Source organism: Wolffia australiana, chromosome 3 (assembly GCF_029677425.1).
Source record: "Wolffia australiana isolate 7733 chromosome 3, ASM2967742v1".
NCBI classification, from domain to species: Eukaryota; Viridiplantae; Streptophyta; class Magnoliopsida; order Alismatales; family Araceae; genus Wolffia; species Wolffia australiana.
This window is the reverse complement of record NC_135837.1, coordinates 8309055-8333067: the sequence shown is the minus strand read 5'-3', so window position 1 is coordinate 8333067 and position 24013 is coordinate 8309055. Positions and strand designations below refer to the sequence as shown.

At 40.9% G+C, this 24013-nt stretch overlaps 3 protein-coding genes across 4 annotated transcripts; 2 read left to right on the top strand and 1 right to left on the bottom strand.

Annotated features, from left to right (window-relative positions):
• The first annotated feature begins 356 nt into the window (after positions 1–356).
• Positions 357–1760, top strand: LOC144701499 (protein RADIALIS-like 6). The gene is made up of 2 exons (XM_078573308.1): positions 357–760; positions 1576–1760. Exons 1-2 carry the CDS (start codon positions 543–545, stop codon positions 1589–1591), a joined length of 234 nt encoding a protein of 77 aa, XP_078429434.1. The 5' UTR covers positions 357–542; the 3' UTR covers positions 1592–1760.
• A 9372-nt stretch (positions 1761–11132) lies between these two features.
• Positions 11133–14473, top strand: LOC144700852 (lipid phosphate phosphatase epsilon 2, chloroplastic-like). 2 transcript variants are annotated; one of them, XM_078572407.1, is made up of 5 exons: positions 11133–11648; positions 12511–12736; positions 13380–13453; positions 13540–13805; positions 13892–14473. In XM_078572407.1, exons 1-4 carry the CDS (start codon positions 11310–11312, stop codon positions 13774–13776), a joined length of 876 nt encoding a protein of 291 aa, XP_078428533.1. In that variant the 5' UTR covers positions 11133–11309; the 3' UTR covers positions 13777–13805; positions 13892–14473. The 2 variants fall into 2 exon arrangements, with proteins under 2 accessions (XP_078428533.1, XP_078428532.1); XM_078572406.1 differs by lacking the exon at positions 13892–14473 and having other exon boundaries at positions 13540–13851.
• Positions 13843–18424, bottom strand: LOC144700851 (uncharacterized). The gene is made up of 2 exons (XM_078572405.1): positions 17031–18424; positions 13843–13981 (listed from the first exon to the last, which is right to left on the bottom strand). Exons 1-2 carry the CDS (start codon positions 18325–18327, stop codon positions 13860–13862), a joined length of 1419 nt encoding a protein of 472 aa, XP_078428531.1. The 5' UTR covers positions 18328–18424; the 3' UTR covers positions 13843–13859.
• Between the last annotated feature and the right edge of the window lie 5589 nt (positions 18425–24013).

Here is a 24013-nt window from a genome sequence, read left to right as displayed (position 1 = left end):
TCTCCCTCCCTCCCTCTCTCTCTCTCCGTCTCTCTCCCTCTCTCCCTCCCTCTCTCTCTCTCTCTCGGACCGACGGGGGCGTCATCCGGGTCAAATCTAAAAGTGTGCTATCCATTTCTAAACGGCCCATCACGACTAGCAGAGATCAACAGATCAAGATTAACAAGCAGAGGCACTTCTACACATAACGAGACTAAATTTCACTAGTAACATCAGCTCATAGTACCATATCTCTCTCTCTCTCTCTCTCTCTCTCTCTCTCTCTCTCTCTCTCTCTCTCTATATATATATATATATATATATATATATCTCGCTCTTTCTCTCTCCCTCTCTCTCCCTCGTTATCCAGAGTAAATCTAGAAGTGTGCTATCCATGTTATCCATTTCTAAACGCCGTGTCACGACGAGGATGGAGTCCACGACATCGAGGGGCGCGTCTCTTCGAGCTGCCCGAAAGTTGCCTTGCAAACTGTCCTCTTCATCTCCGCAATATATACCAGCCGAAGAACTAAGGCGAAGTTCAAGGACAGCATTTACAAGACATGGCATCGAGGTCGACGTGGACGGTAGAGCAGAACAAGCTGTTCGAGCGCGCGCTGGCCGTCATCGACGAGAGCGTGCCGGACCGGTGGCTCAAAATAGCCGCTCTCGTGCCGGGCAAGTCCGCCGACGACGTGAAGCGCCACTACGACGACCTCGTCGACGATCTCTACCGCATAGAGTCCGGCCGCGTGCCCCTCCCTGACTACGATGACCAGAGGTATCATTCCTGAAGAATTCATGAAAGAGGAGAGCCAACAAAGATAGAGAGGAGTAATGATTTGATTGCGTTGTATCCGCCATTGTTTTAGCCCAATGAAGAGGTTTTAACAGCCGTTGGTTATGTATCTTTTCTTTGTTTTCGTTATGATGTGTTTTATTTGTTTAGTTGGTAGAAGCGGTTTGAGCTGCGATGCGATTTGATCGAGTCGGAGTTGGAGATCCGCGAGCAAATAATTAAGTCACAACCCTTCGTGTTTATAGTGATTTGATTGCGTCGTATCCGCCATTGTTTTAGCCCAAGGAAGAGGTTTTAACAGCCGTTGGTTATGTATCTTTCTTTGTTTTGCTTATGATGTTCTTTATTTGTTTAGTTGGTTGAACGGTTTGAGTTGCGATGCGATTTGATTAACTTACGACCCATCGTGTTTATAGTGATTCACCCTGTGGTTAAGTTTAAGTGACGTTATATCCGTTCAGTTTTTTTTCTGTTTCGGACTGGGCTACGTGTATCTATATAGTTTATTGTCGTTGAGTTATATAGGCGTTGACTAAGTTTAGGGTGTACTTTTTCTTTCTTATTGCGCTTTCGTTTGAGTTCTTATTGCTGGATAAAACCTTACGTTTATATTTTTTATATTTTAATTACTCCGTTGTTTCTGGTACTCGTCTTTAGCATGAGCATCTATCTTTGAGCCTCTTTCTTGCACTATTTTGTTTGTTTTAATAATTTTAGTATAAGCTACCCTCGTTTCTGATACTCGTTCTTAACATGAGCATCTATGTTTGAGACTCTTTCTTGCACTGTTTTGACAGAGTCTGCCGCCTGTAGCTTCATTCCTGGGAGGCTCTACTCCCAAAGACCAAGTCCTAAGGCTGCAATTGCGCAAAAGCCACTCAGATTATGTAATGCATTAATGTAACCCCTTGCGTCGTTTTATTATTGCACCACCGATGAAGAAACCTTTTTCAAGAGCATTGTTTAAGCGTTGGATTGTGACACGCAAGTTTGAGATTTAACACTTGATGGTTCCCTTGCCGTCCGCCTCTCTAAAATAGTTGGAAAGATAACATAAACAACTTGAGACAGTGACTCAAACAGTTGAACTAAAGAAATGTTTCATGGGTCATCTGTAATTTGATTGAATATGTTGGAGGCCGCCAACCAACGGAAGATGCAAGGTTTAAACATTAAATAAAACGTTCATTAACTTACAATGTTATTATTATTTCTGGGAGAAACTTGGGAAGGAACATAAAAGAGAATTTTTCATGTTGTGCATGTTTGCATTTAAAGTCAGTCATAAGTTGGATTAAATATGATTGATTGAAGGTGCGAAAAAATCAATTACGATTGGTGGAGCAGGTTTATTTTAAAATGTCTATGAATTTGTGACTACAATGATGCAAAAAATAGGTGGCGGTGCCGAATGAGGACAGAGAAGAAAGGTATAAGAAACTGGTGAATAATGCGCCTTCAGATTTATTAATGTCAAAATATAAATTCATAATGACCCATAAAGAGTCCTAAAATATTATTTTTACTATCATGCATAATTTAAATAAATATTTATCTTGAAATAAAAAAAGGTTATTCAGGAATGCTAAAAATAGGCAAAAAAGGCAAACGATGACATTCATTCTTTTTATTATTTAAAAATGAAATAGTGATAATATACTTTAATTTCATTATAATGATGCATCTAGTGATTGAGGACCATCCAATCGAATGTGCCCAGACCCGTCATCAGCCCCGTCGCGGAACCCGAGCCGATGTGAAGAATCCACAATTCCACTATCAGGCTTGAGAAGCGACATTGTCGTCTCGATACGTGTCAATTACTTCTGGATGTAGTTTTCCTGTTTTCTGTTTTCATCGTTGTTGGACTGACGGGAGGCCCCTCCTGCGCGTGTACCAGCCTCCTGAATGTTTTCTTTATTTGAATTTGATTTAGTGTCCTCTTTAGGGGAAGAAAACCTGGTTGGGAAGAAGGGAAGAGCAGACGTGGAGAAAGAGAGAAGTCATTGTTGAATGAATTTCAGATCTCGTTTCATGAAAAGCAGTTGTTCATTTTTTTTCTGAGAGGCCACCAAGTTTTTTTTGTGTTGATCGAAGATAAGAAGAAGCTATCATGCAATCGTGTTACTAGAAAGTCTTCTGCCATTCTCCCCAAGGAAGAGCTCCCCTCGATGCCTCCAAGATCATCCTCTTGCTCTCGACCATCACCAACGGCCAGAATCGGTGACATCTCGCACTGAATCCTCCCTTTTGTTTTGTCGGCGATGACCTGGGCATCTAAGCATCCTACGGTTGATTGAATCTACCAACCTCTTCCCGCCGGTCACAGTGTGGCCATACCTCTCATCATCCCTCTCCGGTCAGGTATTTGACTGCACTGCAAATTAACTCCACGCGTCTTCTTCCACGATATTTGACTGCACTGCAAATCTCTGTTGCGGCGACGATCGAATATTTATCTGACTGACACCATCAATATCGATCGGTGCACAAAGAATCTTTAATAGTTTGTGGAAATCGGTCGGGCCTCCAGCAATCACCCAAGGGCAAATGAGAGTGCCATACTCCAACAGCTTGCCAAAGGAAATGTCGTCGTGACTTTTTTATTGCTGCTACGGGAGCATATTCTCATAATACGCCCCATATTACCATTGTTACTCTCCGTTGCTCCGCACCAGCCGATCGGTTCCAGGAAGCCAAAGGTGATTCGTTGATTTCTCAAGCGACTTGGAGTCTATCGACTACTCTCCGCTGCTGTCTTCATCACCACTTGCATCTGCCTTGGCCGATTATCCTGATTGTCAAGAACGCAGGTCACACTTTTCCTACCCTTACATTGGTAGTTTAATTACATCTTCCAGTGCTGCTTTTGTTGCTCCGCTGCCTTGAGTGAACCCATTTATGCTTAGAAGTAGTCATCAGTTATCGTAGTATTTTCTTTCAATTGACGGTGCTTGATTGGATTAATTACGTCGATGGTGTGGACATTTTGGACGAAGATCGTTGCCCACTCCATTGAGCTTTGAACTGAACACGTGGACCATTGGGAGCTCGATCAAGGCGTAACCCGTCCGCGTTGTTGATTGATCACGTTCCGGATCTCCTGACTACCCACGTACTTCTCGTTAATTTTTTTCAAATCTAATCACCATCTCACCTCATTAATATCACATTTATTGATTGTCCTCTGTGACGTAACATGAATTATCGACTCCTGATCGTCGTGTTACATCATCTAGAATGGAATTTAAGGTTAGATATCACTAGGTATATCATAGTTAACTTCTGATTTTTTTTGTTAGTGTCTGCATATAGTGCTTTCTATGGACTATTGGGTTGTGTCACATATTAAGCATCAAAATAAACAAAGCGAGGTGCGCTCCCAACAGCGTTGCACACAGTGGTGAGGTGCCATCTAGGCTTTCTCTTGGTGGCATCCCACATGGATGGGGCACCTTGCTAGCAGTCTGCAAGAACGGCAGTGTTATGCATGTGATTGGTGGTGGCGTCAACCAACATTAAGCTGCACGCATGGCAGGTCTGTGTGTTTGCCTGATTCGTGCCAGTAGCGGTGGATGTGCCACAACTAATACTGGGCATCCATACAACATTCAGGTTGTGATGCCCATCTAGGTCCTAGGTGATGACTTATGGAAAGTTGATGACAGTCTTTGTGGATGAAGCATTGGCTGCCCAGGAGTGCTGCCGACACGGGGTAGGGAGACCTCATGCGCGGTAATGCAACCTCTAGATGTTCATGAAGGATGTCAGATCTGGAAGAGGCATTTTTTAGCATCCTTTTCCCAAGTCCCATAGGCACGTGGCACACCATGGGGGACCGGCTGTGGGCGCACGTGTTGTGGGAGAGGAACGACAGAATCAACATTCTAAGCTGCAGGTCAAGGAGATGACCAGGCAGGTTAGGTGTGGTGCAAGTCAAGGCGGTCCCCCATCACTGATGTAATGACCAGGTGCCAACTTACAAAGGTCATGCTGGCGCATAGCTACGCCTAAGTGACTCTATAGATTATCATGGAAATATAGTTCATAGTGTTCTCTTGCAAAGGGTCGACCCCACTTCTTCTCCCTAAAATATTATATACTCAAAGACTTTTGTTGTGATTATGAAGGCTGCGTCACTGGTTGAACAAGAACAAGGCCATCACACTAATAAACTGCGAAGGCTGCTCAAGTTTAGCCCCATGACAAACACATTCAGGGTTATATTATTGACTAGTGAAAATTCTGGGACTCGAGTTTTTTTGGTTGAGCATGGCTATAAGACACATTGCCAAAACTACACTTGAGACCTTTATCCACACTAAATGATGACACTCAAGCTAAAAGTAGAGTAGATACATTCCTTATTTCATGTAGGATCCATTTGAAGTGTTTCAATTCCTATCTTATATATTTAGGAAGCATGTATGTGTGATCAGAAATAACATGTAAAGTGATTGAGCCCATGTATATATTGTTAAAGTCTCTTTATTTGATATACTAGAAATGCATTACACCAAATCAATTCCATGCCAAGCATTATCATTTCACATCCATCCAATTTTCCTCAAATGTGCTATGTAGTACTTAGTGAGGCATTGGTGGCATGTCAGGGGTCTCTATGTGATAGCAACAACATGGGCCCTTAGGAAAGTATTTCCAGGACATGAATATATGTCTATTTCCATTTTTTCCCTATGATCGGATAGTGCATCACTGTTTGGGTAGTTATGCATGCTATGTCTGTGAAACATTTATATATCCTCCATAGCCATTAAGGCACATATGTATAATTAATTAGAAATATAACGAATATTTTCAAGTCAGATTCTAAGAAATCTCATCAAGGTTTGACTGCTCACATAGTAGAAGTACATTTTTCATTGGCATAAATTATGTTGCAATTTTAGTTTGAGTGCCAAAAAAATATCAATATTAAAAGATAATAAGCCAGGTATGATATTGTAGGATGCCCTACTTCCCCCTCAAATTCCCATGTTAGGCTTGGCTGCTCTGTCCACCATTAGTTTGCGGGAAACTGTGGAACGTTGGTACAAGTCCAATGTTTGTACTGGTTATGGATTGGGTAGCCTTGTTGTCTCTACTGCTGTAGCATCACAAAATTTCATTACTCTGTTTGCATATTACATGGTGGCACCAGCTTCATGGCGATCACAAAAATTCATGGTGGTACCAGATTCATAGTTTCTTTCTCCAATGCTTTACTTGTCTCACCACCTCCTGAGTGACAATAGCTTGCCTCGAAACAAGATGAATATTAACCTTTCCAGATATCTCATGGAATGTATTCTATTCCACGATAATATGAAAGAGCTTAAAATAGAATATTGGGATGGGTATAAAATTTTGGTTAAATCAATCAACCAAGCTCATTGTAATTATGCTTTAAAATTTGTGAGACCCATTGGGGAAAATTTGGTTCCAAGATCAAAGAAAAAAGTTAAATGATCTTTGCATTCAAGGATTTTGTTTAGAGTAACATTGAGAGCTTAGATGATGGTCATTATAAGGTTTATGAGAAACCCTAGGATCATAAGTTTCCATAAAAAAAGTGTTAAAAAGTCAGTATATCAGGGGGCCTCCATGTGATTCCCCCAAGTATGTCAAGGAAATTTGTTGAGAAATGGTCTCAATAGGAACCACATGAAAATTTCCATTTAAGTTGAGGCTCTAAGGTATCTACCTTGGGATTTGCATTAGTTGGCGGTAAATAATTTTGTCACTTGGGCAGTTGTTAACACTTCCCCAATTAGAATTTTTTTTTCCTAAGTGATCCAGGTATCACTGATGGAGGACCATCCAGTCGATTGCATCCCAACCCATCGCCAGCCACATTGCGAAGCCCAAGCTGTCGTGAAGAATCTATAGTTCCACTATCAGGTTTGAGAAGCGGCATCATCGTCTCACTTTGTGTCGTGTGTCTTTATGTAATTTTCATTTTCGTCGCTGTTGGATTGTTGGTAGGCCTCTCCTGTGTGAGTACTGGACTCCTGTTCATTTTTATTTATTTATATTAGTGCCATCTTTAGGGGGAGGAAATCCCGGCTGGACTTTCTTCTTCCCCTAAAAAAAAATTTTAAAGGGAAGCCCAATAGGCTTTCCCCTTCTATAAGAGGGGGAGAAGTGGACGTGGGATTTCAGGCTTGGTCAATTTGAAGAAGTTTCACATCTGATTTTCTAGTAGCAGTTATCTTTGTGTTCTGTTATCTTTTCTGAAGAAGATTTTGTAGAAGAAGAAAGAGCATTATCGCAGGAAAAGAAGAAGAAGAGATCGCTCAAGTTATCTCAAGAAGAGCCCACTCGTTGTTTCCCAAGATTGGTGGTGATTCATTCATATAGGATTTCCAATCGGATCCTTGCTGCGCAGTCATTTGATTGTGGACGGCGATTGCTTCAACTCTAATGGAATTGAAGGAAATCAATCCACAGCTGGGTTCTACGGTTGTTAATCCCACTCTAGGAAGAATCCCATTTTGCCACACTTCCCTACGGTCAGTCATTTGAAGAAATATCGCACATTGTTCCTGAGAGTTATACTCAGGTTATTATAGTGGAAGGATAAGATCAGTGTTGAAGATCGATTGGATCGAAGGATCATCCTCTACTCCGATCTCTTCCATCCATTCTCAACTACATCAGAAAGCTACTTTTTTTCCCAAAAAGCCACAATATTCTCTCCCCTTCTACAAGATACTGCAGAGTCATAGCAGCAGTCTTTTCATCACAGAGGTTGTGTTGCCTGAGGCCAACCATTGACTTTTCTCAGATCTCCCTAAAGGCCATCGTTTCTCCTTCCACGTCTTTGTGCACTGGTCGATCCAAGGTTGGCCTTCTCAGAAACATTCATCACGGTGTCTTAGAATTCATCTGGTGATTCCCAAATCACTGCCCCATTCTTGTTCATGTTTGCGACCCACAGCGACCCCAGTGATAGACGGTGATACCTTCTCCATCACGAATGGGAATCCCAGATTACACGACTCTGACCGCATCCCAGAAGGGATAGAACGTCGTTGAGCCTCTCCTAAATACTTAGATTCCTATGTGAATGTGTGCACCATTGCCAAATCCCTACCATCTTCCGTTAGCTCTGACTGGGCTCCATCAACAGGGTGGACGGATAGGTTGTATGATGATCTCCTGATCATTCCACCCATTATTTGTTGATTTGATTCTATTGATTGGGGGGACCCCTGCGGATGACCGAGGCTGAAGCCTTGATTCTCATCGTATCTTGAGTTCAAACTTAAGCAACTCTCTGATCGTGCTCGGTTCCACTCTAATATCAATCTCTCTGCATCGATTGCATTCATACCAGAGGTATCATTCCCATCTCCCCTAATTCACAGCAAATAATTACGTCTTCCAGTGTCATCCTCGCTTACTTCGTTGTCTCGAGTGATTTCAATATTTGATATAGGTTTTAGCCACCGCCATCGTTTAGGAAGTTCTCTTTGATAGTATTGCAGCCGGTTGTATACGTTTGATAGTGTGGACACTCTTGGACAGATAACGTCCCTCACTACGTATCCTCTTTGATTCAATTCGTGTGGGTCATTGGGAGCTTGATCATGTAAAAACCTGTCATGTGTCGTCCAATTAAGCTGTGTCTCGCATCACCTGACGATTGCATACTGATCGCAAAATTATCTTAAATATATGCATTAATACGTTGCATTCCATTGTATTCTTCGTCTCGATCTTCTATGGTGGAATGCAAATCGGCCAAACCCAATCGTTGTGTTACATCAAATTGGTATCAGAGCCGATCATGCTAACCTCTGTTCTTAGCACTGTCATTCCTTTAAAAATAGTTAATTAATTAAAAAATATTGTTTATTTCTATTTTTGTTTGCACGTCATGGTCGTATCAACTAAAAAACTATTACATGTATTTATGCACTTCAGTTATAACAATATCTCGTGTATTATAAAATATATATGGTATCTATGAATATTTGATTGGCTTGCAAGCCACATAATTGTAACATCATCAACAAAAGTAGAGTGTGAGGAAAGAGAGCAACCTTCTTTTTAAGAATTAAGATTAAATGAGGCATTGTGGGATTTCTTGAGAAAGAGATATATCAAGAACTTCTTCAACAATAATAAAGTTAATAATTAGGGATTTAATTGGAAAAAAATTTGTTTATTCTTGCATAATTGAGTTGAATTTTCATTCCCCAATGAGAGAAGTGCTTCTCATAATTATAATCATTTATAGGGTGATAAAATCATTGGTGAAACCAACGCTTTGGTAAGGAAATTTCGTTTGATGATATTAGAAGCTTTATCCATGTCAATCCTTATGATTACATTAGATCCTGGTATGTGGTAATCATATAATTCTGCAAGTTCTTAAACAAATATGATGTTATGAGGAATTGCCTACCTTTGTCAAAACTGTATTTCTTTCAGAGATATTCTTATTAAGGAGAATGCCGTCTTTTTTAAATATCTTCGATTATACTTATGACATACATTAGAAAGACTAATAGAGTGAAAATATCAAAAAGAAGATGGATTATCCATTTATATCATTAAAGGGGCTAGTGCATCAAAAGTTGATTTTCAACATCAAGGGAAGACCTTGGGTATAAATATTTCCTTAATGGCTTGGTCCAGGTATGTATGTATGATGTCTTGGTATTCAAAAAATGAATTATTGAAAAATCATCAGGACAGAAGTGTTCTATCCCTTTTAAGGGCATAAGGACTTCATTGACCTCTTCGCTAGATGGTAGAGCCACGAGATCCATATTCTTCATTGTATTAGAAAGTGGGTGTCATGGTTGATACACCCTCTTATCACTTGATCTGGTGGCATGTAAGAATAGTTGTCTCTCAAGGGTAAAATATTTTTTTTTTCGTGATCTGTATTTAACCATTGGTTGGACTATATCTTTTCTAGGTATGGCTTCATCCAATTGCACCTCCATGACTTTCTTCCCTCAAGTTGAATCTACTAAATAAGCATGTACCTGTCTCTTGATATTTTCATTCAACTCCTTGAATGAGTCAATTTGGATGAGCATATTCACCATTGTGCTTTTGTTGTATCATTTTAGATGGAGTTTATATTTCAGAATGCAGAACTGAACACTTACAATGTGAGAGGCTGAAAACCTGGATGTGGTAGAGATGGGTTTCCATATATTTGGGGACGGTAAGCCTGGGAAATTTTTGGGGGTCTTAAATTTGAAACCCCAATAAAATTATCCTGCAAGGCCAACGTAGTTGTAAACATAGTGATTTTTAAAGATTTATGCAGAAGGGGCAAACACCCGCTGTAGTTGTAAAAAGTGTGAGAAGGGCATTTATTATTAAAAAGGTGTCTTAGTTAAGTATGAAAAGTTGTCTTGAATTAGATTAAGATATGATACATACTTTTATTCAAATTTTAACTCAGAAAGAATCATGAACTAATCGATATTTACATTAACAAAAAATGTTAAAAATATCTTCTAGGACTAAGGTTGGACATTTAGGACCGAGGACTGGTTTTGCCAGACTGAACCTGGGACCGTTGATCCTGCATTTGAGGGTGGGCCGGCTGGTCAAAAAAGTCTAGATCCAAGGGACAAATCGGACCGGAACCAGAAATAAATTATGAAATATTTAGTTAATATTTTATATAAAAATCTAACTTGCCGGAGAGGTTTCTATTGAGCTTAGGATAGTTGCCATATATTTGACCGTCCATGGGCACCCTGTTGATGTAGAGGATATTTGACATAACCATGAACATACATTTTATACTTTGACTTTGACATTGGCTAGTCAACCTGACCAGAACTGGACAAAGACTGGACCGGACCGGAACCGGTCCTAAGTTTAGGTAAGGTTTTGGTCTTTGTTAAAAACCCGGACCGGACCAGGACAGGACTGGACCGGACCGGAACCGGTCCTAAGTTTAGGTAAGGTTTTGGTCTTTGTTAAAAACCCGGACCGGACCAGGACAGGACTGGACCGGACCGGAACCGGTCCTAAGTTTAGGTAAGGTTTTGGTCTTTGCTAAAAACCCGGACCGGACTGAGACAGGACTGGACCGGATCAGAACCGGTCCAAAGTTTAGGTAAGGTTTTTGTCTTTGCTAAAAACCCGGACCGGACCGGGACAGGACTAGACTGGACCGGAACCAGTCCTAAGTTTAGGTAAGGTTTTGGTCTTTGCTAAAAACCCGGACCGGAGTTGAACCATCAAACCCTGTCTAGGACTATCAAGTGGATGAGTTCAGAACCCTTATTTTGCAACAAATTTTGGAACTACAAAAAAATAAAAATATGAACAATTTTCTATTGGCTCCCAATAACGAGGCCACATCCCGCAGCCCAGGTCAGTATAGAATAGAGGAGAAGAAAGAACACGGCAGGAGTCCGTCGTTCTCCTCAACCACATCCTTGCCGGTAATTCTTCTGAACCACGAACGAAGATACGGACATGACGTCGTCGCATTCCCAGCCTTCTTCCTTCTCCTCTCTCAATCCCCCCTTCTTTCCATTACTCCTCAATGGCGGCCATGCTGCAAAATACTCCAACAATTGCCCGTTCATCTCCGCGTAATTCTGCCAAACCCATCTTTTTTCTGGGTAAATTGAGCTCGAAAAGGCTCGATTTTCAATTGGGTAAGGGTAAAAACAAGCGATTGAAGTCTGGGATGAGGGCTCAGCCAGAAGGCACCGAGTTGAATGAATTGGTCAAAGCTCCAGAGTTTGGGATCGATGATGGTCGTGGGGACGAAATCGGCGCTCGGATGAGGAAAGAAGAGGCTGTTGTTCTTGAGAATGGGTCTCTGAAGTTTGACTTGGACTTCTCCTCTCAAGGGCTGGAGTCCACGCTCAACAAGCTGGTGTGTTACGTTCTATGATCTTCGCATCTTCACCGATTGTTCAATTTTTATTCGTGCTTTCTCTCGTTTATTTCTGGCTATTATGCCGCCTTGATTCTCATACTTTGTCCATATCTGCTGACATGTGTCATGATTCAAAATTTCTTAGCTATGATTCTTTGGGGCTAAGTGTTTCCGTGGCATTACTGATTGTTCCCCTTATTCATGCTTTCTCTTGTATCTGTGATCATTATTATTATCATTGATCATCTGACTGTTAAACCTTCTTGATTGTCTTTCTTTGTTTCTCTCTGCTGCCATGTATTTGGGTTCACGATTTCTTCAATGGAATTCTAAAAGTCAAAGTTTTTTTACATCTAGTCTTTTAAAGGTTTCTGTTTTTTATTTTTAACTTTTTTAATTTATGGTCGTTAAACCTTTTTTCATTTTCGTACTTTATTAATCTCTTCTGCCACGTATCTGAGTTTATTGTTTCAAAGATATAATTCTTAGAGCCCAAGTGTTTCAACTGCATCACCGATTTTTCCTTATTTATTCTTTGTCGTAGATTTATGTTTCTTTTATTAAATATGGTAGTTAAGCCTTCTTGATTCTCATACTTCATCTCTGATGCCACGAATCAGGGTTTACAATTTCTCCGCCATAATTCTTAAACTCCAAGTTTCTCAATAGGATCACTGGTTATTCCTTTCATATCTATTCTCTCACATGCATTGCTGATTATTTTTATTTTTATTTTTTTTATTTCTGCTTATGAAACCATCATGATTGTCATATTTTATCCATTCCTGCTGCCATTTATAGTGGTTTCGAATTTCTAAGATATAATTCTAAATGTTTATGTTCCTTTCATGGCAATTAGAGCAAGTGGATTGTAGCAGGCCTTTTTGGCGTAGTAATCTTGTGGAAGCATGATGCAGAGGCTATATGGACTGCGATGGGTTCTGTGATCAATGCCATGCTATCTAACCAGTTGAAACAAGTGTTCAATCATCAAAGACCAGACCCGTCTCTGAGATCTGACCCTGGAATGCCTTCATCGCATGCTCAATCTATATTCTATGCTGCATCTTATGTGGTGATTTCTTGTAAGTTGCATGATTCAAATCAGTTCATATCTTTGAATTTAATCAGATATATCTGCTATATTGTAGTTCATCAACTAAGAGAAGGATGATAAAGATTAAGGAATTATACTACGAATTTTTTCCTTGTTTTATTTACTGCACCGAAATTTAATTCTAATGGTTTTCTTTTGTCAAATAGTACGATTTTGATGGCAGATTTTTCAAAATCTGGGTTATGAAAAGTAATTCAATCCTTTCCAAATATGCGGATTTTGGAAGCACACTCCTTGCCACCAGAAAAATGACCAATTGATCGATTCATCCCCCTTTGGAAGGATTGTATTATCAATCCAGAGAACGTTTTGATTTCAATATAAATGAAGATTTAGAATGTCACAGGTTGATCAATCAAACAGGGATTTAGGAACTAAAAGAAACATTTTCATTGGTTTATTTTTGTTTTTGATAAAATATTACTTACTCTGTGGACTATTAACTATGTTTTTCCCACAAAAAGCTAAAAAACTAATTTAAAAGGAAAATCAGGGTTTCATATACGAAGACACGAGCAAATTACAAAACTTTTTATAACTGTCATATTCATTTTTTCTCACTTATCAGTTTCCTTCGTTTTTTAATCTCTTCTGTTTTACTGGAATGCCAGTGATTGACTCTTTGGGAGTTAACTTCTACACACTAAGCCTGGTGTTTTTCACCATTGCCTGCGGCGTATATCTTGTAAGAGCATCCTCTTCTCCTGCAGTTGTATCTGCAGCTATTTAGATGGACAGTTGGCATTGACTTTCGTTCGTTGCAATGATCAGTCATGGATCCGCGTCTCGCAAAGGCTTCATACCGTAGAGCAAGTCACCGTTGGCGCAACTATCGGTGCCGCCTTCTGCGTTGGGTGGTTCTACCTCTGGCGTGGGCTTGTCTTGGAGGCCTTCGTCTCATCCCTATGGTTGAGAATTTTCATAGTATTGGTGTCCTTTGGCTTCTGTATTGGTTTTGTGGTTTATGTTGTTCGGACTTGGCTTGTTGATAACGAAGAGTCCTTGTAAACAAGGGGAAAGAATGCATCATCTATGAGGTGCCTTCTCCACAACTTTTTGTTTATAATTCTTGCTTTTCTTCCTTATTATTCTTATTTTGGATTATGACATAGTACAAGATCAGGGTTCAGCATAGTGTGGCCTACCTGGACGCTGTGCAACAGCAACATGCAGTCCTGCCCATCCATCGGCGAATAGGTCAGGGATATGTGTCCTGCAAAATGAGGAATAAAATTATAAACAGCAAAACAGGGAAAGAGTTGGCAGTGGGTCTGGATAGCAGCGACGTGCGGCTGCAGGTCTAGCAATGGCGGTGCCGGCAAGACGATGACCCTCAGCTACATGCCCAGTAAACGGCAAGGTCAGCAAGTGATGTGGCCTAGAAGCCCATTTTCTAAGGCCCATTGGCAACTTGTGGCACAAGAAGCAGATTCTTCTAGAACTGACAAGATCTTCTCTGACAGGATCTTCTGACAGGATCCTCTGATAGATTTTTCTTCTGCTAGGATCTCAGCTCTAATTTGTCATAGCTGCATATGCTCTGTTTTGTTCTATCAGGATCTTCTTGAGGCACACAAATATCTCCTGACAGCTTCTACAAGCCCCAGAATCCAAGTGGGATTGGGATGCCACTCTCTCTCTCTCTATCACTTTCTTTCTTCTTATCCCCCCTCTCTATCTCTTCCTCACACCATCTCTCACATACATTTTTCATTGCCTCTCTCTCCACCTCTTAAGCAGTAATACTATTCCTTCAATAATGAAAGTAGAAACATTAGTTATTAACTTCAAGGTTGTGAAGGAAAGCTTCATTATTGGAATAGGACTAATAAATAAAAAAATGTGCATCTCCCTGACTCCCCCTTTCTTCCTCTCTATAGAAAGTTGAAAGGTAATCTTTTTAAAATTTGAAGGAAATACATTTGTATCTAAATGAGATAGCAATTGATAAAACCAAAAATTATCCTTCCTACTGACAATTCTAACATCTGTTTCAACATTGATTTTATTATTTTCCTTGACATTTTACGTTCCTCCTTGGAAACAGGTTGACAGTCGAAATCAGGGAGATTAGTATGAATGAATATCAACTTTTTGACTCTCCATGCATGGCCCAATCGATTAATTTGACTTGACTTGAAATTTCAAGATCCATATAGAGCATCCTTTGATATGGGGATCCAAAATGTTAATCTTCACACTGCCTTCGGGCCCTTGCATCTTTAGTTATTATATATGTTTGACTTTCTTTTTTACCACTTGTAACAAAGTGCTAGGTGTCCCCAAGAAGAATCCAATACCCAAATGGAATATTATAGGCAAGGACCATTACGTCTCACCAAGAGTGTCGACCTTGAAATTGATTTTCACTTTGACATTTTAAGTCCTGTTTTGAGAGGTTTGACTTTAAATACGAGACAGTGGAGATAAAAAGATCATCTTGTTGTTGGCATGACTTTGATGATCTTGATAAAAAGATCATCCAAACTAATGGATGAATGCAAGGCCAACAAAAGATCTTTTTATTTGTACAGAGATGGATAAGCGAAACACAGAAACCAACATGAGAATCAAAGACTTAAGTGATTTGAGGGGGAACAAGTCTGCTGTCTTTTGCAACTCCAGGAGATTAAGAGGTTGACATTGATGCCAACTTTTGTTTTTTTGCATAATCGATAATTTGACTTCTACTATCTACAGTGACAGTAGAAACCAACACTGATGAAATTATATGGAAAGACTTGCATTCACTTTGGGGGGAAGGAAAAGATGAATGAGGAAATATAATGATAATGGGGGACATTTGGTCACAAAAATAACATGGTTAAATGAAAGCCAGCAGGATAAACCAAGGCCTTTAAGATCACATAAAAATGTTGACCCAGAATTCGCATTTGACTTAGAACTTCTGGTTTAAAAGTTGTTCTTGACGTTGGCATCAGATGTTCAAGCCTGATCAATGCTTTGACATTGGAACCAAGAACAGATGATTAGGTGGAAAAAATTGCTTCACACTGATATGGTCCCATGAGAACTTATCGATGGAAGAGATCCCCATAAGGACTTGATCGTGCGATTCAGATCCAAAACTTAAGGAGCACATAATGCTGAGAATTCAATACTTCGCCATGATGACAATGACTAGCAGGATGATGATGACGATGACGGATGATTCATTGTCAACCAATAGATAACAATGATGATGATGGCTCTTGGAAACAGGACGACGACGACGATGATGATGGAGGTTTATCATCATGAAAAACAGTGACTCGTAGAAAAGAGATGACGACAATGAATCGTCATCAACCGATGGATGACCATGACAGTGATGGCTATTGGAAACAGGATGATAATGATGGTGATGATGGAGGTTTATCGAAGATTGATGAATGAAGAAGATAATGATGACTGCAATTCATGGAAGCTGGATGACAGCAACAATGACGAGTTATCATCAAATGATAGATAACAACGACGACCATGGCCGTTGGAAACAGGATGATGATGATGATGATGATTTGTTATCAACTGATGGATGACAATGACAGTGATGGCTACTGGAAACAGGATGATAATGATGGTGATGATGGAGGTTTATCATAGATTGATGGGTGAAGAAGATAATGTTGACTGCAATTCATGGAAACCGGATGATGGCGACAATGACGAGTCGCCATCAAATGATAGATGACAATGACGACCATGGCCGTTGGAAACAGGATGATGATGATGATCATCATCATCATCATCAACATCATCATCATCATCATGATTCGTTATCAACTGATGGATGACAATGACAGTGATGGCTACTGGAAACAAGATGATAATGATGGTGATGATGGAGGTTTATCATAGATTGATGGGTGACGAAGATAATGTTGACTGCAATTCAGGACGGCAACAACGACTATTCGTCATCAACCGATAAATGACAATGACAACGATGGCTGTTGGAAACAGGATGACGATGATGATGATGATGATGACAATGATGATGATGGAGAAAGAAAATGAGGAAGGAGACACTTGGAAACTGGAGGCCGACGACGATAATTAGTCATCGTCATCATCATTAACGCTGAGCCCAAACACGAGTTTCCTAGCATGCTAGGAGATTCAATCCGCAGGCTGAAGAACTCTGATACGTAGCAATCAAAACTGGGCAAAACTTGATCCCTCCCATCTCCTCTATACGTCAGGCTTCTACCAATCAAAAAAAAAAAACAAGCAAACAATGAATCAATCAATGATCTTACTTGGGCGTTGAACAAGAGGAACTCCCCACTTAACCGCAGCAGCGTATACAGAACAAGCTTCAAGAAACCTCCCTTGCCCGTTCATCTCCACAATCACCTTCTCACAAGCGTACATGGACGGCCCTCTCCCCGCCATGATCATCATCCCAAGAGCTCTGATGGCCACGTCACCTTCTCCTCGCTCACAGAAGACCCTGATCGCCACGTCATACGTGATCTTCGCCTTAGAGCAGGCCACGTCACCCCCCCTCTCCATCTCCTCCAGCTGCCCCAGAGCCTTCCCAGCAAGCCCGCCATTAGCAAACGCGCAAACAATCAAACACCTTGTGAACGGCGAGATCTCAGCGCCCATCTCCATCATCTTCCCCAGAAGTCTCTCCGCTTCAATCAGGACCGTCGGATCAGACCCGCTCTCCCTGCAAACCCCTCGGATCAGCGAGTTCATCTCCTGTTCTTGAGCCTGAATCCCAGATTCCTCCATCTTGGAGAAGATCTCCAGAGCTTGGCGGACATGGCGGGACCTGAGAAGGCCACGCAGAAGAGTTCTGAGAGTAATCTCGTCAGGGAAGTTCATCTTCTGGAGGAGAGAGACGCCCTCCATAGCCCGACCTTCCCTGCAAAACCCATTGATCAGAACGTTGAAGGTGACGGTGTTGGGGCTCACACCGGCTTCCATGGCGTCTTCTAGAAGCTCCATGGCTTCGTCTGTCCTGCCCACCTTGCAGAACCCGTCCATCACCGTCGTGACGGTCACGACGTCGAGTTTCATGGAGAGCTTGAGCTGATGAACAAGCTTCAGAGCTTCTTCCACCCTGCCCACATGGCAGAGGCCGTGGAGAAGACAGTTGTAGGCCTCGATCGAAGCTCTGCAGTCGGTCTTGTTCATGGCGGAGACGACGTCGAACGCGGGCTGCAGCCGCCCGTTCTTGCAGAGGCAGTGCACGAGGAAGGTTAAGCTCTGCTTCGCTCTGTCGGGGCCTTTGATCTGGCTGAGGCGGCGGATCATGATCGGGAGATCGTCGTTTCTGATCAGAAAAGGGAGAATCTCGCTGAGGAGGTGATCTTGATGTTGAAGATCTCCGATCTTGCTGATGAGGGCACCGATTTGTCGATTTGGGCGAGTTCCATCGCCGTCTTTGCGAATCCAAATTTCTGATCGCCTCGGGATCGGAAATTTCGAATTCTGCGTCAGATGAACAGATTGAACTCCCAATTTTGCACCGATTGAAGAGATTTTGGGCGAAGAAACTGGAAAGGGAGAGAGATGGAGAGGAGATGGCAGGAGAAATCTCGGCATGCCAGAGACGGAGAGCTTCGCACCGCCGGTCGCCGCCTTCCGCCGATCTCCGCCGCCGCGGCCAGTCGCGGCCGTCTCTGGTTCAAGGCAGTGTCTTACCGGGAAAAGCTATCTCTATTTATAATGCAGGACGGGACGGGACGACGACCCCGTCCCGTTCGAAAACCGTCCCACTTAGACTTTAGGGAACGGCAGCCATCATCCTGCACGTCACACGTTACGGTGACGGCAACGATCCATATGACCTGACGGTGATGGTGACAAAATTAGGGGCCTGTGACGGTGACGGTGACGGATGATGAACTGGGCGTGACAGTGACATGAGGGTGACGGAGGGCCACGGACGAGTGACGTGACGGGATGGCCGTCACGGATGACAGCCGTGACGGAATTTTAAAAATGACCAAAAAAGCTTAAAAATCGTTAGATTTGAGCTTTTCGACGGCCGAGATTTCGACATGTGGTGTCGCTAACTCGATTTCTTGGCAGTTTGCAGAAAAGTCTCTACATTAATTCAGGCGCGCAAAAGGATGCCATCCAAATATAATTGGAGATATGCCCCTCCAATTCTCTCTCCTCCGTATGGTTGTTTTTTCCGTCACACGTGACGGTGATGCCGTCCGGTGACGGGGACGCTGCAAACCATGACGGTGACGCGAACATGACGGATTTTTCCAAAATCCTATGATGTGTGACTGGACGGTGACGTGATGAAACTTTCGTCACATCACCGTTCGTCACGGATCGTCATCTGTCCCGTCACATCTGGGTGTCACGTCCCAAACATATCGTTTCCTAATTATAGTGCAGGGACGCAGAAGGGATGGTTTATGACGAAAAAAATCAATTCGTCTACGGGATTGGACGAAAACTGGGATGGAAATTCATCCAGAGGTCTCGGAAGATGGATGGTAAGAGATGGACGAAAATCCGTCGGATTCGCTTCTGACGGTTGAGATCTTGCCTCGGGGCATCGCTATATAAATTCCTTGACATTTTTTTGCATTAAACGCCCTGCATTTTTTAGTCCGCACAAACTGACACCACTCAAAAGTAATTGTACATATGTCCCTCCGCTCTCTCTCCTCCGTATTTCCCTAAAAAAACTTAGACATATCCATGTTGAGTCAGACCTTGGAACTATTTTAGGGCATTAAAAATTGTTCCATTTTTTCGTCTGGGACGAGGGACAGGACGCTTTTTTTACGGACGGGATGAATCTTGATGGACGAGACATGGACAGACTATTTTGTCTAGGGATGAATTCTTGGAGGGGACGGTTTGGACGAATCTGCAAAATTTTGAACGCGGGACAGGACAAAATTCGTCTTGTCCTGCCCATTGTCCACGTCCCGGACAATCCGGAACTATAGTCCCAATTTTTAGAAGTTTGTCTGTCCCGTCCAAATATTTTTGTCCAGATCTTGTTCCATCCCGTCCAAAAACAATCCCGTCAAAGACATTCTTGTCCCGTCCCATGTCCAGGATGAGGCAGTGCGTTGGGCCACTCGGAATTTGACACGTGGCATAGCACGTGTCAACTCCCTAATGGAGCTCTCAGATTTGTATATGACAAACGATTACGATTAGTAATCGTCATCATAGTCCATTAGCCATTTGGGAAGAAAGACAATAATTGGACAATAGTATTTTATGTTCTGACTATAGAAAATTTAAATGATTCATAAAGTAAATGTATTTTATCATCATTAGATATCTAGTCGACATTCATTTTAAATAAACTATTTTGAAGTATTAACTTAACATTACACTTTTGACTTAATAATAGTAATATTTTATTACCATTAGATATCTAGTCAAAATTATTTTGAACAATTTTTTTACAAGTAAGAAATTAACATTAAATTTTTATGTCGATCACAATGAAGATAATAATTGATATTTTATGCACAACTAACAATATTCAGATGAATATGTTCTGTATATATATATATATATATCTTTTCGTGAAATACTGAATGCCACAACTAGTATCAATACATAAAACAATGTCTAATGGGTTCAGCGTTTAAAGCAAAAAAATGAACCTAATCAACGCTCAGGTCTTCATCGCTGTCTCAATCCGTTTGCTTGGTATCATTGTTGGCATCATCTTCCTCTTGCTACCAACACTTGAGCATCATTAGTAACTTGATGCTCTCTTCTATCAACCTAGATTGCTTGTAGTTGATGACAGCATGATCGACAAAGAAGAATCTTTCTAAGGGTGCACTCCTCGCCGAGATTGATTGGAAGTCCTTCACAACCATTGATAACCCTGGATATGAGTGTTCACCTGATACCTTCCACCAGTGCAATGGTTTTATCCTCTTAATGTACAAATCTAGCTCGTGCTCTACGTCAATGGTCATTGTTTGCTGACCGTCTGGTAATAGCTCGTCTATTGCTTCACTAAAGAAAGGTGTAATTGTCCATGTTGGTCGAAAACATCTAGAATAAATTCTACAAACCCATTATTGGTGACTTTGTGCGTATATAATAAAGTCTGCACATACGATATTACCTCATTCCGGTGGTCGCGGTCAGCTAGGCGTAGCTTCATGGAGGGATCAATGAGTGCATCAACGATGAAGGCCTTGTTGCAAGTGAGAACTTATGCATATTTGGTCATCTTGGTCTTCATCACATCACAAGCATTATAGATAGATGTTTGTTGTCGTGTCGACATAATATTGTTGACTCGAAACCTCCTTGCATCTTTGATACTGCGCACAACACTATCCAAATATCTTGCTATTGCTTTGATGATACCAATGGCCACATTTGCTGTTGGCACCATTGATTGGCATGCTCGGGCGCTAGCCATCTCAAGGGGTTGCAATATACCTGAAAAATCCTTAATCATTTCCCGCTCCTCATCAACGAACATCAGTTTCTAAAACAAGTTCACTGCAATGATATCTAGACCATCCCTCTTCTCGAAACTAGCTATCAACATGGCGTACATAGAATTCCACTTTGTTGGGCAGTCCAAAAGAACCTTTCTCTGGTCAGGTAGGCCAAACTGTTTGCATAATGCTACACAGTGCTCTTCACGTTGTGTTGAACCACATATCGCAATGACTATCTCCCTCAGCTGAAGTATAGCATCACCCAACGTAGATATACTAAATTCATCAAACACATTGTATTATTTTCTATCATTCACCCCAAGCATATCGTCATCGTCTAAAATGAGTGGCTTTGATGGTGCCTCTGTCACAAGATTGATGATGTGCACAACGCAAGGCACATGTCTTCTTGCACTAAATTGAGGTTTCACTAACTTCAATTCTTCATTTAGAATACTCATCGTCTTTGGGTAATTCAATGCATTGTCTGAGGTCACTACACACACCTACGTAAAATTATGTCATGTAGATAAGAAGGAATCAAGAAAAACTCAGCAATATCATTCACAATGAAGTCACTCTTACCTTTGACTTCAACTCAAACTCCTCCAAAATTTGAAGGAGGCATGCACTCATGGCTTCCCTAGTATGGGGGCCTTTCAACTGATGTGTGCCAGTACACACTCCCATAATTTCCACTCCAAGTCTACCCAATGCACAATCACCCCTAAGAATGCAGTTCTTCAAAGTCCATGCATCAACTGTTAATGACACTTGGGCAACATCAGCCAATTTTCTTCAAATGCTCTTCTTCATATCTTTATAGAGTGAATGCACTTTTGCCTTAATAGCCCTCAATGATGGGACTTATATCTCTTCTTGTGCAATGTAACAAAAAATCCTTATGAAGTACTTCTTCCAAACAATAGTCCACGGCGAAACGGAAAGACATATGAAGCACACCAGTTCTTCTTTTATCTTCTCTAATATGACCAGTATTATACTACTTCATACTAAATGCAGTGTAAAACAAGTCTGATATCGGCCTCTCAACTAGAGCTCGACTCTACTTCACCTTCTAGGTAACAAACACTTTACAATGGAGCCTTTCCAGATGTCTCCACAGTGTAGTGCTGCTTTGATATTTGTTACGGTCTACAATGATACCACACAAGTTGCATTTGAATTTCTCTTCTCCTAAAGCTGTGTAGCACCTTAAAGCAATGCATGCATTAAGGTGAATTTTTTTATATTTGTGTTTGTGCAATTGTCATGCAATTCATCTTCCGCGGATATTTCTATGAAGTTTGGTCAATGTTAATGTGAACTATTTTCAATCCGATAAATTTTCAGTTTGACGAAATGAATAGAGAGGCATGATAGGCAATACAGTAGAAGACAAAAAAGGGAAGACAGTTTAACATATCTGCATGATAAAAATTAAGAGATGAAATTAAGAGAAAGATAAAGTCCGAGAAAGTACATGATAGATTCAGAGGAAGAAATTAGGTAATTCAAAAAAAAAATAGAGTTATAGTAGGAGTGAGAGTGAAAAAGAGAGTGATAGAGTCCGAGAGCCATTAAAAAAGTGAGCGAGAGTAAGGGTGGAAAATTAACAAAAGGTAGCGTCCAAGGAAGGGAGTGACAGACTACGAGGAAGAAATCAAGAAATTCCAAAACAAATAGAGGTCGAGTATGAGTGATATTGAGAAAGGGAGTGATATATTAAGAGAGGGATTGGAAAAAAGATAGAGTAATAGAAGATACTTAAAGAAAGACAGAGTCCAAGGTAGAGAGTGATAGATTTCAAGGAGGAAATAAAGAAATTGAAAAAAATACAGTCAAAGTAAGAGTTTGAGTGAAAAAGGGAGTGATAAAGTCAGAGAAAGATTGGAAAAAAATAGATCGGGAGTAAGAAATGAAATGAAGAGAGTGATAGAGTCGGAAGATGAGAACAATAAATTGAGAAACAGGTAGAGTTAGAATAAGAATGTGAGTGAGAAAGGGTGTGGTAGAGTCAGAGAGAGATTGGAAAAAAGAGAGCGTGAGCAAGAGAAGAAAATAAGAAAAATATAGACTCCAAGGAATAGACTGAGAAATTCAGAGGAAGAAATCAAGAAATTAAGAAACAAAGATTGGCAAAGTAGGAGTGAAAGTATGAAAGAGAATAATACTATACGAGGGGGAATGACAAAAAAGAGAGTGAGAGTAAGAGAAGTAATTAAGGGAAAGATAAAGTCCAAGAGACTAAATGTAGGAGTCAAAGTAAGAAATTTGGAAATTGAGAAACTTGTAGCGACTGACTAAGAGTGAGTGTGAGAAAACGAGTGATAAAGTCAGAGAGAGACTGGAATAAGAGAGCCCGAGTACAAGAAGAAAAGAACATAATGATATAATCCTTGAAAGATAGTGATAGATTTAGAGGAACAAATAAAGTCATTGAGAAAACGATAGAGTGAAATTGACAGCCAGAGTAAGAAGGGAGTGATAGAGCGAGACAGAGATAAAAAAGAGAGCGGGAGTAAGAAAACAAAAATGAGAGAAAGTTAGAGTCACTGGAATAGATTGATAGATTTACAGGAAGAGATCAAGAAATTGAGTAACAAAGAGAGTCAGAGTAAGATTGAGAGTGAGAATGGGACTAGGCAAAGAAATTAAGAGAAGAAATGAGTCCGCGGAAGAGAGGGATAGATTTAAAGGAAGAAATCAATACATTGAGAAAAAGATAGGATCAGAGTAAGAGTGAGAGTGGGAAGGGGAGCGATGGAATAAGAGAAAGATTGTAAAAAAGAGAGCATGTGTAGGAGAAGAAATTATTAGCAAAAAAGAGTCAA

Excerpts from the sequence above, each read along its gene's own strand:
- LOC144701499 (XM_078573308.1), top strand. The coding sequence starts at position 543 with ATGGCATCGAGGTCGACGTGGACGGTAGAGCAGAACAAGCTGTTCGAG.
- LOC144700852 (XM_078572407.1), top strand. The coding sequence starts at position 11,310 with ATGGCGGCCATGCTGCAAAATACTCCAACAATTGCCCGTTCATCTCCG. Across the intron at positions 11,649-12,510 it reads AGTCCACGCTCAACAAGCTG|AGCAAGTGGATTGTAGCAGG; the intron begins GTGTGTTACGTT and ends CATGGCAATTAG. Across the intron at positions 12,737-13,379 it reads ATCTTATGTGGTGATTTCTT|TGATTGACTCTTTGGGAGTT; the intron begins GTAAGTTGCATG and ends CTGGAATGCCAG.
- LOC144700851 (XM_078572405.1), bottom strand. The coding sequence starts at position 18,327 with ATGCCGAGATTTCTCCTGCCATCTCCTCTCCATCTCTCTCCCTTTCCA. Across the intron at positions 13,982-17,030 it reads TCCTCTTGTTCAACGCCCAA|GACACATATCCCTGACCTAT; the intron begins GTAAGATCATTG and ends CTCATTTTGCAG.